Source organism: Vigna unguiculata, chromosome 10, assembly GCF_037176805.1.
Source record: "Vigna unguiculata cultivar grain cowpea cultivar isolate G323 ecotype 2 chromosome 10, ASM3717680v1, whole genome shotgun sequence".
Classification (NCBI taxonomy): domain Eukaryota; kingdom Viridiplantae; phylum Streptophyta; class Magnoliopsida; order Fabales; family Fabaceae; genus Vigna; species Vigna unguiculata.
Genome location: NC_140801.1, coordinates 48,519,835 through 48,535,532, shown reverse-complemented (window position 1 = coordinate 48,535,532; position 15,698 = coordinate 48,519,835). Strand labels below are relative to the sequence as shown.

The window sequence follows — 15,698 nt, the reverse complement described above, 5'->3', positions numbered from 1 at the left end:
AACTCCTACATGAATTCATACGTGATGCAAATGTATACAAAGAAACAGAGATGTAGGGTAAATTATAGGAAAAGTAAATATATTCATAATTCCATATGATACAACAACATATTCCATTATACGGTTGTACACTCTTCCAATAATAAAGAAAATGATAAAGCCCAGACTCCAAATACATGGCAACAGGCTCGGTCAGACTTTAGCACGTCTAGATCCCAATCCAAATGTCCAGGTCTTTCATTCTATTCACTTGTCTTCAAATTGATGAATGGTACAACATCTCTAGATAATTTTATTCGTGTGCCTTTGTTCTTTCGCAAGATACAGAACTTTACAGATAGAAGTACAGTACCATAGCCTTATAGAGCTGCATCATCAGAGGCCTGACTTTGAAGTCCATCGCGCCCTACAAACGCATAGATAATTGTGGCATTAATAAACTGCAATGGATTTCCTAATCCAACGTAATGATCAACGTTTTCACACAACTTTGGGCCGAATTCACGAGATAAAAAAAAATCATATTAAAAGGTATGTTTAAATCAAAGAAATTTCATCCACTAAGTAATAATACTTAACAATAGGGACAGCAATAAAATAGCAGCAGATAACAATTACAGACTGCCTAGTACCTCAACAGAAACCTGGACAAAAGCAGCTCCTTCTAAAGGAAAGACCCCTTTCCAATCTCTATATTTTTGAAATTTGAGGTAAATTTTTTCAACAAATAAGCAATTAAGTTGAACACCTTCTAAAAATGCTAGGTATCTATATAGGATGCATGGATATTTAGGAATATTTTGTTTTACATCAACTGTTAGTCCCCTTACTCTTCTGGGCCTGTGTTTGCCCGGCTTAGGTATGCCTCGCAATTTAAAACATTCATTTATTGGTATACTTTCAGATGTTATGAAAAGTCTCACATGATTACAAACACGTACCAAATATCGGTGATACTCTTGGAAATTTCATACCGGAGACATCTTTATTGGCACCGGGATTCTCACTCAAAGCCACTACTGGGATTGAGATAGTATTAACGTAATTGAGCAGTTTGCAAACTAACTACCATAGTTTATATTATACCAACAACAAAAAATTCCAATTCTATTAATTATCTTCAGCCAGGTATGTGAGAGGGTAAGTATCCTGTGGCAGTTGGAGAGGGACAAAACTGTTTTCAAGTGATTTCTTGGCCCAAAAAACAATTCCTTGGCTCCCCATCTGTTTTAAGCCCAGGACTACCTCAAGGGTGTAGCATTAGCAATCTTGGATTAGCAAGGATTGGGAAGCCTTTTATCATACTTAATTCAACCAACAACAACCAACATGTTACTACAATTAAATCAAAAAGGGAAAAAACAGCTAATGAACAAATTAATCTGCGGCCACCTACCATTGATGAAGTGCCAATAGTAGTCGATAGTTCAATTCACATTAAATTAGTCTAACCAAACTCGTGCCTCAGGTCAATCAATTTCATATTTTTCCACGAAGTCCAAAAAAATATTAACCATTTTCCAAAAAAATGCTTCATTACATGCTAACTAGAATAGACTATAAACCATCTCCTTCATCCTTAATCCACTGGTCTCTAATGTGAATATGTAAGTTATAGAAAATTAGTTTCATGGCTAAGAGCAAATGAAACAGAACTAAAAATAAGGATATAAAAGATGAAACGGCAATGAACTTACTTCCAGAAAGCGGCTCAGGCAAGCTAACATATTTGGGACAAGATCCTTTTGAAGTAACCATGTCAATTTTATCATCAGAACTAACAGCACAATCTCGGGGCTGCAAAACGGCAGACAATATATTCTATAGAATTAATAATGGCCAAATTACTGTTTTTGAATAGAATACCATGAAATCATAGAATTAATGGGGATTCTCTCATAATGTACATGAAAGTTTGTTTACCAGTGGCGTATTTCTTAAATTTCTAAAAATAAACCAAATTCCTGCAATTCTATACATTGAGTTAAATGTTTGTGTCATACATGTCTAAAACATCTCAATGATCTCACAACTATTACATATGTTTTATGCAGTATTACGTCAAAATTGACCAGAGTACAATACTGATATCAATAATTGAAAAGTCTAGTTACCGAAGACTAAACTATTTATCTCTCAACTCATCAAATGATATATCTAAATATGCCAATCTCCCACCATAAATAAGACAAATATTTGAACATATTTTAGTTTCTTGTGTGCTAAACATATATTACAGACTAGAGCAGATTACATACCTGGAAGTCCTTGTAAAAGCATAGACGAAGTTCCTCGATAGAATCTTTTGAGCAAATTATTAAAGGAGATGCATGAAAAGCATTCTCAATGGCAGAGATAATGCCTCCAAGGGGATACCTTTCTGTATTAGAGGGAACATATCCAGCATCATTTAGAACACTCTGGAGAAGTGTGAAAAAAACAATACTCAGAGTGTGTCCCAATGCAGGCGAGCATTAGTTCTTAACAACAAAAGAGTTTTACAAACACAACTGGTAGTCGTTCTTAAAACAGAGTAAACACCAAACCAATTAAGCAGTTTTTCAACAATTGAGAACCTGTGACTGAGATTTTAAGTCTTCAATGCCAATTGACAAGATGGCAGCCCAAGTTGCCAACAAAATTTTGGTATAATTTAGGCTTTGTGCATGTATTTGGGCCATACTACAGCAACAGACTAATTGGAGTGGTTCAGCAGATAGGAAAAAGAAAAATGAAAATGTAATAGGTGCAGAACAGAGAAAAAGAATGACTATATTCAGTTGAGCCAATTTGTAAGAACTTAGAGGCAGAATTGAAAAGAATAAAGCACTCCCAGAGTACTTGAGAAACCCTAAAGTCTCCTCCCAATACTTCCTCCTCTGAAACTATTCTCTCTCGTGGCTAGCTTCTCCTTTATAGTCATAGCCTAACTATCTCTTACATATTCTCAAATGCACCATGGCCAAAAAGACCGCTAATTAATGAATTCATTAATCAACAGACAAACTCTAGTAACCGGAGGAAGGTATTATTGGTTAAATAATCCATTAATCAGCACTGAAACGTTATAACTATTGCAGGAGGAATCATGGGATGCTTAACTTATTAATGAATATATAAGTTTATTAGTTTTTATGGGTGATTGGAAGGGGCAAGACAGAAGTAAAAATTAACAGTTGCATTGAATAATAACCTTTAATTGTCTAACTATTAGTATTCAGTAAAGAATGTTTCGAGCTTTATCTATGAGGAAAAATGACAATGATCAATGGAATGGGAAAACGTAGAAATTTATTTAAGTATATCAATGTATTTTGATCACATTTCATATGAAGTCATAACCTAAAGAAAAGACAGAAAATTCTGGTACCAAGTAAAACAAAGATTTTGCAAACTTACAGTAACATTGTATTTGAAATAGAGATTCAGAACTCCCACAAAATAATCATATTCGTTTCGAAATACAGGATAAGAGCAAGTGCCATGTTTCTCTGCAAATGAAGTTACAGTATTAGAAAATAGGAATATTAGTACAAGAAAACCACATCATTTTGCCTCAGAAAACAGCAAAAAGAGTAAAAACAAAGATGTATTGGAAACTTTGAACATTTTGTTCCGCACCAATTTAACACTGGTACAGCTAACGCTATCCACAAGTTGCAGGTTTTAGGAAAACAACGCAACTAGTACTCAAGAAAAACAATGTACAAACTCATTAAACCAAGTGAGCAAGCAAAAGCAATGAAAGATTATTACCCCACTGCCGATGCCAGCCAGGTTTGATAACCCAAGAAGCGCAATTGAAAAAAGAAAAATTAGAGTCCATAATAATTTAAGGTTGAATAGGAAACTAATTAATATCAACAACCACCTCATGAGCCCAAAATGTTCCTTTCCCACCATGGCATACTGATGGCTTGCCACAGCTCAATGATGGCCAATATTGCTCTAAAGCATTAGTCAAAGTCGATATCTACACACAAGATGAAACAATGGTGGAAATGGAGAGTTTATGCAAACAAATTAGTAGAGGACACCAAGTTGTAATAGTATATAAAAGTAACACTAATGCAACCAACCAAATACAAACAATTAACACTTGAAAAAGCATTAAAATATTGCAGTTTTGAAAGCAAAAAAAAAAAGTATCTTGGCTTTGTTCAATCAATAGTTAATACTTTATCATTGAACCAATTACCTAGTAAAACTAAAAGAAACGGCCATAAACTTTCCACTACAACTCTTTATTTGTGATAAAATGACTTGCAAAATAAGGCTGGGTAATATACCTCTTTCGGATTGAAACTGGCTCTAGAACAACAGGATGGCCAAGTTCCATCATTGTAGTCAGGCCAGAGTCCATCTATCATACACGTAGACATAACCTGTTAAGCTATTTGTTGCTGGAATCTCAATACTCAACGGACATAAGCAAAACGATCAATATGTTGTTTATCACCAAAAACAGATTTATTTTTAACAAACAAAGAAATCTAAAAGAAAATGATTGATGACGAAGAAATGACAGACAAAAGAACTCACAGGAAGAAACAAAGACCAAAAAGTCATACTTAAGCTAATTTCTCAAAGAGTTAAAATTTTAGTAGAATTTTACAATATTTTTCTAGACCGGGCCAGGGATTCACACCTGAGAAAAAGATATTGACTCAGAACATAGTCAATGCAAGTAGGAAAGTTGAAGTAAAACTAGTAATAAGTATTCCACATGGTCTTCAGCATAGTGATGTTTTTGCATACTTATTTCATAGAAAAACAAAAAGAATTCCACATGGTCTAAATTTACAACAACAACCTCAAAAGAATAAATTAACACGGAATATAATCACTGCAAGTAGTGGAATTCAAGAAAAACAAGTAACAGGTATTCCACGCAGACTAAACTTAGAACGATAACCTCAGAAGGAGAATTTAACTCAGAACACAGTCAATGCAAGTAGCCAAATTGAAGAAAAACAAGCAGTAAGTATTCCATGAGGTCTAAATTCACAACAACAACATGCAAAAAGTATTCCACCACCACGACAATGCCGCATTTGAAACCTAATACTCACGTATTGTGAATATTTTTGGAAAATTGGAGCTGCAATCAGAAACGTAAACATGTCAGCTTCTCATCAAGTGCTTCACATAAGTTGCATAACAAAAAAACAAAATACAAAGCTTACATAAAGTTTCTTAGCTACCTTTGCCATTATTTTGCCATCAGAATTAGAGTTTTATTTTGCTAACTCGCCTAGATTTGCATTAAAAATCCACACAAATTACCGAAGTAAAATTCCAATTCTGATCAGACAATAACACGAAAAGCAGCTGTAGAACTATAACTAAGTTTTGTCCTATCAAAAATCCATTCCATAGAGTAATTATAATCATCAACAAAAAAAAAAAGTCCAAATTCGACCAAAAAGACACAATAAAAAAAGATTAATCACTCCACGTTTTCAAGTCAAAGTAAAAATGCAAAATGATCAAATCTAAGAATTGAACCAATGGAACGTAACAGAATGAGAAATGGAAAGGAAAACGTGGCGTAAATTACTAGATTACCCTCTGCAGCAACCGTTGGTGGGACAGCAACTGCGCGTGCGCTGGCAGTAAGTGCCAGGCCATTGCAAGGCCAACGCGAAATAGTCAAACTCTCGCTGACCGTCGAACGATGCAACCGACGCGGCGCGTGCTGGAGGCGTCGCCGGCGCTGTCAGCGCGAGAATAGCGAGCACCAGCCACGAAATCGAAGGAGGCATCGTTCGTTTTCCGTTGTTGGCGATGGTTATGTCCAAATAGATAGGAGAAGATGAAGAGTACTAGACTATATATAGTAGTAGAGGAAAGGTGAGGTAGTTTGGCATGTGCATTTTAAATTACTTGCAATTGCAACCTTCTTGAGTTTCACACGGAACCCAAATAAATCAGAGCCTCTCTATTCAGAGTATATTCTAAAACATATCCATCTAATATCAAAGTAATGTTTTAAAGTAGAGTTTTAATTTGATAGAAATAATTTCTTATTTAATGGAATGCTCAATTCTAAATAATATTTTAATTTACGATAAATTACTTAAATTACTATTCAAGATTAATTTTACCTCTTCCTATAAAATCTTTCAAACGAAGTTATTTCAATAATCAAATTAATATTTTGGGTAAATTTACCAAAAAAACAATGGTTTTGTGAGAATTAATTTCGTTTTAAAACAAAAAATAAGTCTTTACATGAGAAAAAAAAATGAATGATATGAAGTTGGAAAAAAAATGTAAAACAATAATAGTAAGATAGAAATTTTTAATTCATCACACAACTTTTTTTCATAAAAATTTACAAAATTAAACTACTATTCTAAACACATTTTTGAAATTGTAAATATTTTGTTATGTCAAAAGTAGTTGAAATCAATAAAATATATTTTCAAAACATGAGTATAAGATTAAATAGTTTTTAATGACCAAAAGAAATATGAAAATTGGTAATATCTTTTAGTCAATTTGAATTTATGTTTATTTTCAAAATTTATTACAAGTATCATCAACAATATTTTAAGATTAACATTGGCTGAAATTGTTTCGAATTAATTATGAGTGACATTATGTAAGTTGACATTAATTGAGTTTATTTCTTTTAACATTGTTGGATAGATTTTGCTGACTTTTTTTTTATCAATGTCAACTTAAAATTTTCCATAGTATCCATTAACTACAAAAATAATTCTATAAACCACGATCATCAAGATTACTATAGAAAGTTTGTAGTGGGAAGTTTCATATCAGAAAAAAAATCCTAATTAATATTAGTTGAAATATTCACATATTTACAAAAATACAACCACGATAATAAATAATAAAAAAAATAATATTATATACATACAAAAAATCACAAGTAAAAATATAATTTTCGGTTAAAACATTATACGATCAATATTAATTTAAAATATTCTTATTAATATCGGACACCAACTATAATTATCATAGACTAAAAACTAAAAATTAATGGATGGTCCGTTAGCAGTCTGATATTGGATGAAATAAAATGTTCAAAAAAGTTCGTTAGGATATATTCTAATATGATTGTGATATTATGTTAAAAGTGAATTTAAAACCTAATTCAATCCTACAAAATTGACTTATAAAGTAAGAATTACAATTTACTTTAAATTAAACTTTTATTAATTCACGCGTCACTTCCAACATTTATGATCTATCTCTTAATAAATTTCCCCCCAAATTTATACATACTATTTTTTTTTTCTTTCATAAATCTAATTTTTATATTTAAACAAAATTACCAATCCATCTTTCTCCATCGCACGGTCTTCAAATTGAAGAAGAAAGAATGTCAAGAAGTCGATTGTTATGGTTCTCCTTCGGATTCACATCGGCATACGCCTTGTTTTCCCTATCCCTTTCCAAGGACTTAAAGGTTCAGCGTTTTGTGCTTTCCTCCTGCTTGGAACACGTTGGCGCTCTCGAAAATAGAATCTCCCAAATCGAATCCTCTTCTTCAAAATCTTCGTCTCCTCCCTCCTCTCCTTCAGCTTCCGATGAGGTCATTCATTTCTCTCTCCTTAGCTCTTTTTAATTTCTCGCCTAAATTGCCTTCTCTAGTTTTCTCATAATTTCTTTTATTTTCAATGGAGAAATTTCTTGCATGTTAGGTTTGCATCTCCTGGTTGATAAATACTTGCTCTTACAATTTCTGTATTAATAAGATTTTCTTTTATTATTATTTATGGTAAGATAATTGTTGTAACTTGTTTCTACCAATCTTGAATTTTCAGTGCTTCCTATGATACTGGTTTTGTACAGCAATTTAATTTAATGAAGTATGATATTATGATCTGGATAATGCAGCAATTCGATTAATTAAATTTAATTTGGTATAGTTTTTTGTGCATAGTGATCTTTGATTCATGGAATGAATATAGAACATGAGCTTTGCATACACTCTTTTTGCTTGAGATCTCGTATTTATCGTCAAAATGTTGAGGTAATCCTCATTTTAAGATAACACTCCGGTGTAGGAACATGTTTGATAAATTTGAATTTCATCATTACATTTGATAGGAGACAACATAATGTTTTCTGTTGCTGCTAATTTTAGAAGAGAGATTTTTCAATTGCAGTTACTTTTAATTCTTTCATGGTCACTCTCACATCTGAGTGTGCATTAAAAAACTTTTATTGTCTTTGGCAGGTTGAAGGTTAGATAATTTTCCGGTGAAATGAGTTCTTCTTCTTGGTTCTATGGGATCTATACTTTAATATTGGTAGAAGAAATTGACATAATAAAACAGACGCCGAGGCAACTTGATTTTTTTGTTCACGCTTTTTATTTTTTCTGGGAAATTAACCAATAGTGTTGAAAAAATGTGAAGACTTTTGAATTTTTAACTGTCTTGTTATTCTTGGTAAATTTTGATGAAATTTGATACGTTCAAGAAAATTATGTAAACCAATATCCTCTAGTCGGTTCTGGAAATAGCATGTGGTGAACTTGTGACTTTTTTTTTTCTATTGTTAAAACTTTTTTGCAGTTTCATTCATTTACAAGTCGTATAACCAAAATTGCAGACTGGACAATATGCACAAATACAACATATATAAATTTATAAATTTGAACAACAAATTTTGCACTTTTAAGAATTTAAATCTGTTTTCACTTTTTCGTGATAAATCTGAAAATTATAAGCATAAACACAATAAACATAAGGAAATAGATCATGGTCTATGTGAATATCAAGATGGATAGAAGGATAAGATCTCTCATATCACATGCAAATCTTACCATTAGAAACCTTTTGTAAAGCATTTTTTTTTTTAAAGAATGCATTTTCTCATTTTTTGGAGAATCTTTGAGTCAAATTAAAAACCCTAAACAATGAATTATCATTATCTTAAAACCAGCACTAAAGAGCATAGAAAAGCAAGGTACCTATAATTAGTTTATGGAATTATTTGCCGTTAGCTTCATAGCACGAACCACGATCTGATAACCCTGTATTCAGATATCCAATTTCAAGGTTTGGTTTACTGATGGTCCAATCCGGTTCACTTATAATTTGGTCCAGTTCACTAACGGTTTGGTCGGTTCACTAACGACTCACTATGGTTTACTAACGGTCCGGCCAGTTCATTGACAATCCAGTCCAATTCAGTTTGGTTTGATTCAGTTTGATTCGGTGTGGTTCAGCTCAATCCAATCTGATTTGGTCTGGTCCATTCTGTTTCACTAATGATTCGATGCGGTTGACTAACAGTCCAGTCTGGTTCATTGACAATCCAGTTTGGTTCACAGACGGTCCACTCCAGTTCACTAACGGTTTGGCCTGTTCATTAACGGTATGATTTGGTTTAGTGACAGTCTGGTCCGGTTCACTGACAGTTAGGTCTGATTCACTAACGATCTTATGCGATCCACCAAAGATTTGATCTGGTTCACTAACGACCTGGTTAGATTCACTGACATTTCATAACGATGCAATGTAGTTAAAAATTAATGCAAACTAATTTTCAGTTCAAGGTGATCTAATTTGTTGTAATAATACGGATTGTAAATTTTACTTCATCTCACCAAGAAATCATACTTAAATTAGAGTGGACGGACTAATTTATTGGAAGAGATATTTTTAAAAATGTGTGATCAACGTAAATAATACGTGAAAATATGACATAACTAAATAGTCTTATTCTTGTTATATATTTTATAATTCAATGTATTTTTGTTTTTTTCAATAGTTGAATGAATATTATTTTCATATTTAATTAAATTTTATTTCTCCTATATTAATTAAGTCTAAAATTTATAATTTCATTTTTAAATATTGTTTTTTTTTAATTTTTAAATTTTTTCTTTTTGTATTTTCTTTTTATACTTAAGTCGAGTTGAGTCAATCCCGATCAAAATTTGGTCGAGTCAACCTCGGCCTAAATTTGGTTGTACTCGATGAGTCGGCCCAAACAAAATTTGGTCGTATTCGGGTGATTCGACCGCAACCAAAAGTTGGATGTATTTAGCCGCGTCAGCACCGATCAAAAATCAATCGAGTTAGCCTCAGTCGAAATTTGGCCGAGTTGGCTCTGGCCTAATTTTAGCCATATTTAGTTGAATTAGTCTCGAACGAAATTTGGTCGTATTTAGTTGTGTCGGCTTCGATTGAAATCTTGTCAAGTCAATCCCAACCAAAATTTTGCTGAGTCAATTATAGTCCAAATTTGGTCGTATTCATCAAGGTTGTCCCGGGTCAAAATTCGATCGTATGCGGCCAATTTTTACCGAGTGGTGTTTTACCAAAATATGGACATATTCGCTAGAGTTAGCCTTAATTGAAATTCGTTCGAATTTGGCCAAGTCAATCCTAGTTAAAATTCGACCGAATTTGACCAAGTGGTCGTGACCAAAATTTGGCCGAGTCGACTACGATTGAGAGTCAACTGAGTTGGTCCTATGCATAAATTCGAGCAAGGTGACCTCGACCAAAACTCTACCAAATTCGATCATGTCGGCCTCTCTTAAGGACACAAATTTTAGAAAATTCTATTTAAAATTCTTTTATGAAAAATGAATTATGGATTTCAAATTTGATCCAAATATTTGGATGTAGATTTAAATTTTAATCCAAACTAGTTTTGCTAAAAAATTGAATCTGGATCGAAATTTTGATGTAATTCTAGAAGGGTTAAATATGTTTTTATCCCTCAAGTTTTAGTGAATTTTGGAATTAATCAATCTTCGAAACTTTATAACAATTTCGTCCTTCATCTTTATAAATACGTGTATTTAGTCATTCATACCAAATTTTGTTAACTTTATTTGACATTTTAAACGCATTTTATGATAATATTTTAAATTAATATTGAAGCGAAAATATGTCGAACGGTGTAAATAATTTAAATATTATCATAACATACGCTTCAAACGTCAGATAAACTTAACAAAAATTGATTAAAAATACTTTATTCACATATTTTTAAAAATGAATGATTAAACTAGTCAAAATAAAAAAAAAAAAGACTAATTTCATATTTCAATAAAACTGGGACAAAAAATAATTGATTAATCCATTCTAAAATGAATGTGAATTATGTTATAAAAAATTCAATCCATGATTACCGGTAGAAATCAATAATCATTAATTATAATATATATATATATATATATATATATATATATATATATATATATATATATATATATATATATAATTTTGATATGTTAACAAAATTACCTATCCATCTTTCTCATTACTCCGGCTTCAAATTTGTGCAGGCTACGAATCGAGAAAAAGAAGAAAATATGTCGCGAAGTCGATTGTTATGGTTCTCTTTTGGATTCGCATCAGTATATGCTGTATTTTCCCAAGCCGTTTTGAAGGACTTGTTGGTTCAGCGTTATGGGCTTTCTAATTACTTCGAACATGAGTTTCGCATTCTCGAAAATAGAATCTCCCAAATCGAATCCTCTTCTCAAAAACCTTCTTCTATTCCCGTCTCTCCTTCGGCTTCCGATTAGGTAATTCATTTCTCTTTCTGTTTCTTTAATTTCACACCAAATCCGCTTGCCCTGTTTTGTTATTATTTTTTTATTTTTTATTTTATTTTCAATGGAGAAAATTTTCACATTTAGGGTTTGCAATTCGTGGTCCATAAATATTATAGTCTGGAACTAACAATTTCTGTATTAATAAATTTTTTTGTTGCTGATTTATGTCATTATGATTGTTAGTAACTAAATACACTAGCAATATAAGAGGATTATTGAATGAGAAAGAAAGAGGAATTGAATTAGATTGTATTATGTTTCTATCAATCTTTGATCAATTTCTGGAATATACATTCTCTGTGTTTGTATTCTTCCAGTGTTTGTTAGATTTATGGGAAGGACAAAGAAAGAGGGAATTGAATTAGATTATGTTATTATAATTGTTGTAACTAAATACACGAGCAACATTTTGTTTCAAACCCAATTTCAGTGCATCTGGTGAAGGAAGAAGTGATGTTTGATAAATTTGAACTTCACCCATCCTAGCACTTGAACTTCTATATGTGAACCTCAACATTACATTTGATAGAAGACAACATTAGATATGTTTTCTGTGGCTAGAGATTTTCAATTGCAGTTACTTTTAATTCTTTCATGATCACTCACATTTAGCTGAGTGTGCATTGAAAAACTTTTATTGTCTTTGGCAGGTTGAAGGTTAGATAACTTTCCGGTGAAATGATTTCTTTTTGGTTCTATGGGATTTATGCTTGACTTAATGTTGGTAGAAGAAATGGCCATAATAAAAAAGGCCCGAGGCAACCTTAAATTTTCTTTTCATGCTTTTTTGTTTTCCTGGGAAATTAACCAACTGTATGAACGAAGTGATGTTTAGTCTGTTGTGTTACTAAATATCATGCTTTAGTTGTACAGTTCCAAGACTATTTTGATAAAATTTGATACGTGCAGTTTGCTTTAAACCTGGATCCATGTCTCAGTACACTAGAATCAATCAATCAACACCACCATTAAGCATATTCTTGTAAAAAAAAGAAGTAAAAATAGATATTTATCATCAGCGGCTTTTAGTTTCTACTTTGCAGTTGCTATCTAGGTTTCTGCTTAACCATTTGGGATGAAGAAAAGACATTGAAAATATAATTACATTTTTGATGTGGAACATATCTGTCATATTGTTTTTTTCTTCTTTTTATTGTCTTGCATGCTGAACAGAGCTAGTCACTGAAAATTAGCGAGTCATTAGCGACAATGTAGAGGTTTTCCAAGTGTGTGTCTCTGTATTTTGCAGTTAGGCCATGGAAAATGTTAAATGAGCTCTTAATTGTACGTTGATGAAACAAAATGTTCTATCATGTTGTACAATAACATTTAAAATCAAATAGGTGTAAGTAAGTTTACTTGCTTCCATGAGGAGATATGCGATTAAAAGTTTCAAAATCCAAAGAAAATAGAAATTTGGTTGGTGGTGTCATGTAAAAATGATAGAGAAATTCATCATTTCTTATCTGAATTTACTCTTCAATTAATTATTGTCGTCTTAGATTTTTTAATCAATTAATATAAAGTATTTATTAATTTGTTGGCATTTTCATTATTGATCAAAGTACACTCTTAACTCTTAATTATAAGTGAGAATATTTTAGATTATTCATAAAAAATTTAAATAAAGTATAGTCTCAATTTTTATTATGTCAATCATGTCTATTCTTTCATCTTTTTAATCAAAATAAAGTTTTATAAAATTTCTATTCATTTTTGTTAAAGTTTTTATTTTTAATCAAATTACATTTTTAATTGTTTGTAAAAATTTCTTCAATCATAAGAAAGCTTTTAACTATAATTAAAGTATAATTTCAATTAAAATTAAAAAATATTTTAATTCTAATGATTAATATGCATGTAAATTAAACATCGTGTTAAGTAGCTTTAACGTAAAAGTCATTATTTTTATTTGATTTGAAGATAAAAAAACTTTAGATAAAAAATCTTAGTTTCTCGAACAATAATACTCCTTCCATGAAAGTCTACGTTTAGTTAAAAATTAAGAAAGATAATTTTGTTTCTTTTATAAATAAGTAACAATATTATAACTTAAAATATTAATATTTATAAATTAAATTTTAATTATTAATCATATAATTTAATATGAAAAAATAATAGTTTTTTAATTTATTTAATTGAATATATTAAATAATAGACTAAATAATTGGAAAATGTTTACATAATTAAGTGAATTAAAAAGTTTAAACTAAAAACTAACGGCTGGAATGTAGGTAATTAGTGATTACATGGGGACTTATGTCATGAATAATTGCAATTTGTTTGGTGTTAAATTTTTTTCAAATATTGAAAATTAGGTGGAGTTATTGTTTTCAGGAATGACAGAACCTTTTCTAGATAAACGATTGTGCTCAAAATATTGAAAATTTGTAAATGATTTACTTTTATTAAAATAAGATACCTTTTACTACATTAAAGGGCTATCAAAAAAATTATTATAACTCTAACGAGTTAAATATATTAACAAAAAATTAACTTAAAATTAATTTCAAAGAACGAATATCAGTTATTAACAGATAAACGAAAGGTAAAACAAGATATTTTTCTAATTTCATATTTTTGCCTAAAAATATCTTTCATCTACCACCAACCATCTATTCCAAGCTTCATGCTCACAATGTTCTGGTCAGGTACAATAACTTAAATATTCAATTATGTGTTTCTTTTTTGTTCTTCTTATTAATACTATTTATTTTATTACATGTACATATTTTATGTAAGGATTCTTTTTGTATTTTTAGTTTAATAATTATTATAAATTTAATTTTTAAATTATAGTTTTGCATTTTATTATTATAAAGAAGTGAATAGAATTGTGTTTTTGCTAGCTACTATAAATAAAATTAGATAAAATTTTATCTTCCTTACTGAATAATAATAAAGATATTCAAAATAAAAGTGAAATAATAAAGATTTCAAATTTAGATTTATAATAAATAGTTTAATTTATAATATACGAAGAAAGATCACTTTTTAGTGCATACATTTTATATTTAAGTATATTTCAAAATTATAAAAATCATTAATCTACAACAATATATAAAAAAAAAAAACATTATTCCTCTTAATATACACATTTTATATTCCTCTTTTCTCTTTAATTATGTTTTAGAATTGAAAAACAAAATCTAAATAACACTCTTTCTAAATCTAAGGTAGAAAGGTGCAATTGGGTGCCTAGGTTTAGTTTCTCTGTAAAGAACACTCTAAATTCAAAACTTTAAAGCAAAAGAAAGAAGAAAGAATGTGGAAAACTAGAATGTTATGCGCATCCTTTACATTGATCGCGCCTGCAATTGCTGTTGAGTATTGTGTTCGGAAGGATCTCAATTTTTCTAACCCTAAATCTTCTTTACCTAACACTTCTTCTTCGTCTCCAACTCTTCGCTCTGGTAATTTTTTCTTAATTATATATTAGATCCAAGGTGTTTTCTTCTTATACTTTCACTAAATTCTCATTGTTATTACAGTTACATATATTTTGTTACTTAACTTTCATGATAATGAAAATTGGTCGATCTTTGAATTGGTGGTTTAATTTAATCTCTTAATTTTGGAAATACAAAATTGAAATTAGTCTATTTTCAAAATTTTAATTCAATTTAGTTCTTTAACTTTAGGAATTTCACTAAAGGTTAAAATAATAAAAAAAATATTTAACTCTTGTTATTTTTTTTCGTCTTGTTATTTTTTTTCGTGAATCTTCTCACTAGTGTAATCAAATATTTAAGTTGATTAGTATAGCTTTGAGCAGTGATCTCAGTTGCAGTTGCTTTTAATTGTTTGAAGATTCCTCACAAAATATTCTATTTTACAGGTCGATTTTCTGTGGCAGACTTGATGATAGATATCATCGTGACCTAAATCAACCTTCCATTTTCATTCTTTTGTTATCCGGTTTCATGCATGATTTGTCCTTTTTTTTGGTTATCGAATAATATTATATCATGTTTTAGTTTTTGTTTCGGGTGTAAGGCCTAAAGTTTATTTAAATAATTTGTCTAGTCTTAAGTTTGAATCTACTTAAATAGTTTGTCTAGTCTTAAGTATAGTTTTCAGATTCTCTTTAGCTGTATGTTTGGTGTTTGTCAATCTTGTGGCTCATGGATACTTACTAAAGAGA

The 15,698-nt window shown here is 30.5% G+C and overlaps 3 protein-coding genes across 3 annotated transcripts; 2 read left to right on the top strand and 1 right to left on the bottom strand.

The window, feature by feature from the left end:
- Positions 1–62: 62 nt before the first annotated feature.
- LOC114166859 (ribonuclease 2-like) lies at positions 63–5,852 on the bottom strand. Its single transcript, XM_028051731.2, has 9 exons — positions 5,569–5,852; positions 5,073–5,101; positions 4,290–4,363; positions 3,872–3,973; positions 3,757–3,760; positions 3,400–3,491; positions 2,259–2,420; positions 1,698–1,797; positions 63–406 (listed from the first exon to the last, which is right to left on the bottom strand). Exons 1-9 carry the CDS (start codon positions 5,763–5,765, stop codon positions 360–362), a joined length of 807 nt encoding a protein of 268 aa, XP_027907532.2. The 5' UTR covers positions 5,766–5,852; the 3' UTR covers positions 63–359.
- Positions 5,853–7,310: 1,458 nt separating this feature from the next.
- On the top strand, positions 7,311–8,517 carry LOC114167437 (uncharacterized). Its single transcript, XM_085668042.1, has 2 exons — positions 7,311–7,561; positions 8,210–8,517. Exons 1-2 carry the CDS (start codon positions 7,349–7,351, stop codon positions 8,219–8,221), a joined length of 225 nt encoding a protein of 74 aa, XP_085524168.1. The 5' UTR covers positions 7,311–7,348; the 3' UTR covers positions 8,222–8,517.
- A 2,717-nt stretch (positions 8,518–11,234) lies between these two features.
- LOC146883392 (uncharacterized) lies at positions 11,235–12,474 on the top strand. Its single transcript, XM_085667983.1, has 2 exons — positions 11,235–11,524; positions 12,205–12,474. The coding sequence occupies exon 1, from the start codon at positions 11,309–11,311 to the stop codon at positions 11,522–11,524; it is 216 nt and encodes a 71-aa protein (XP_085524109.1). The 5' UTR covers positions 11,235–11,308; the 3' UTR covers positions 12,205–12,474.
- The last annotated feature ends 3,224 nt before the right edge of the window (positions 12,475–15,698 follow it).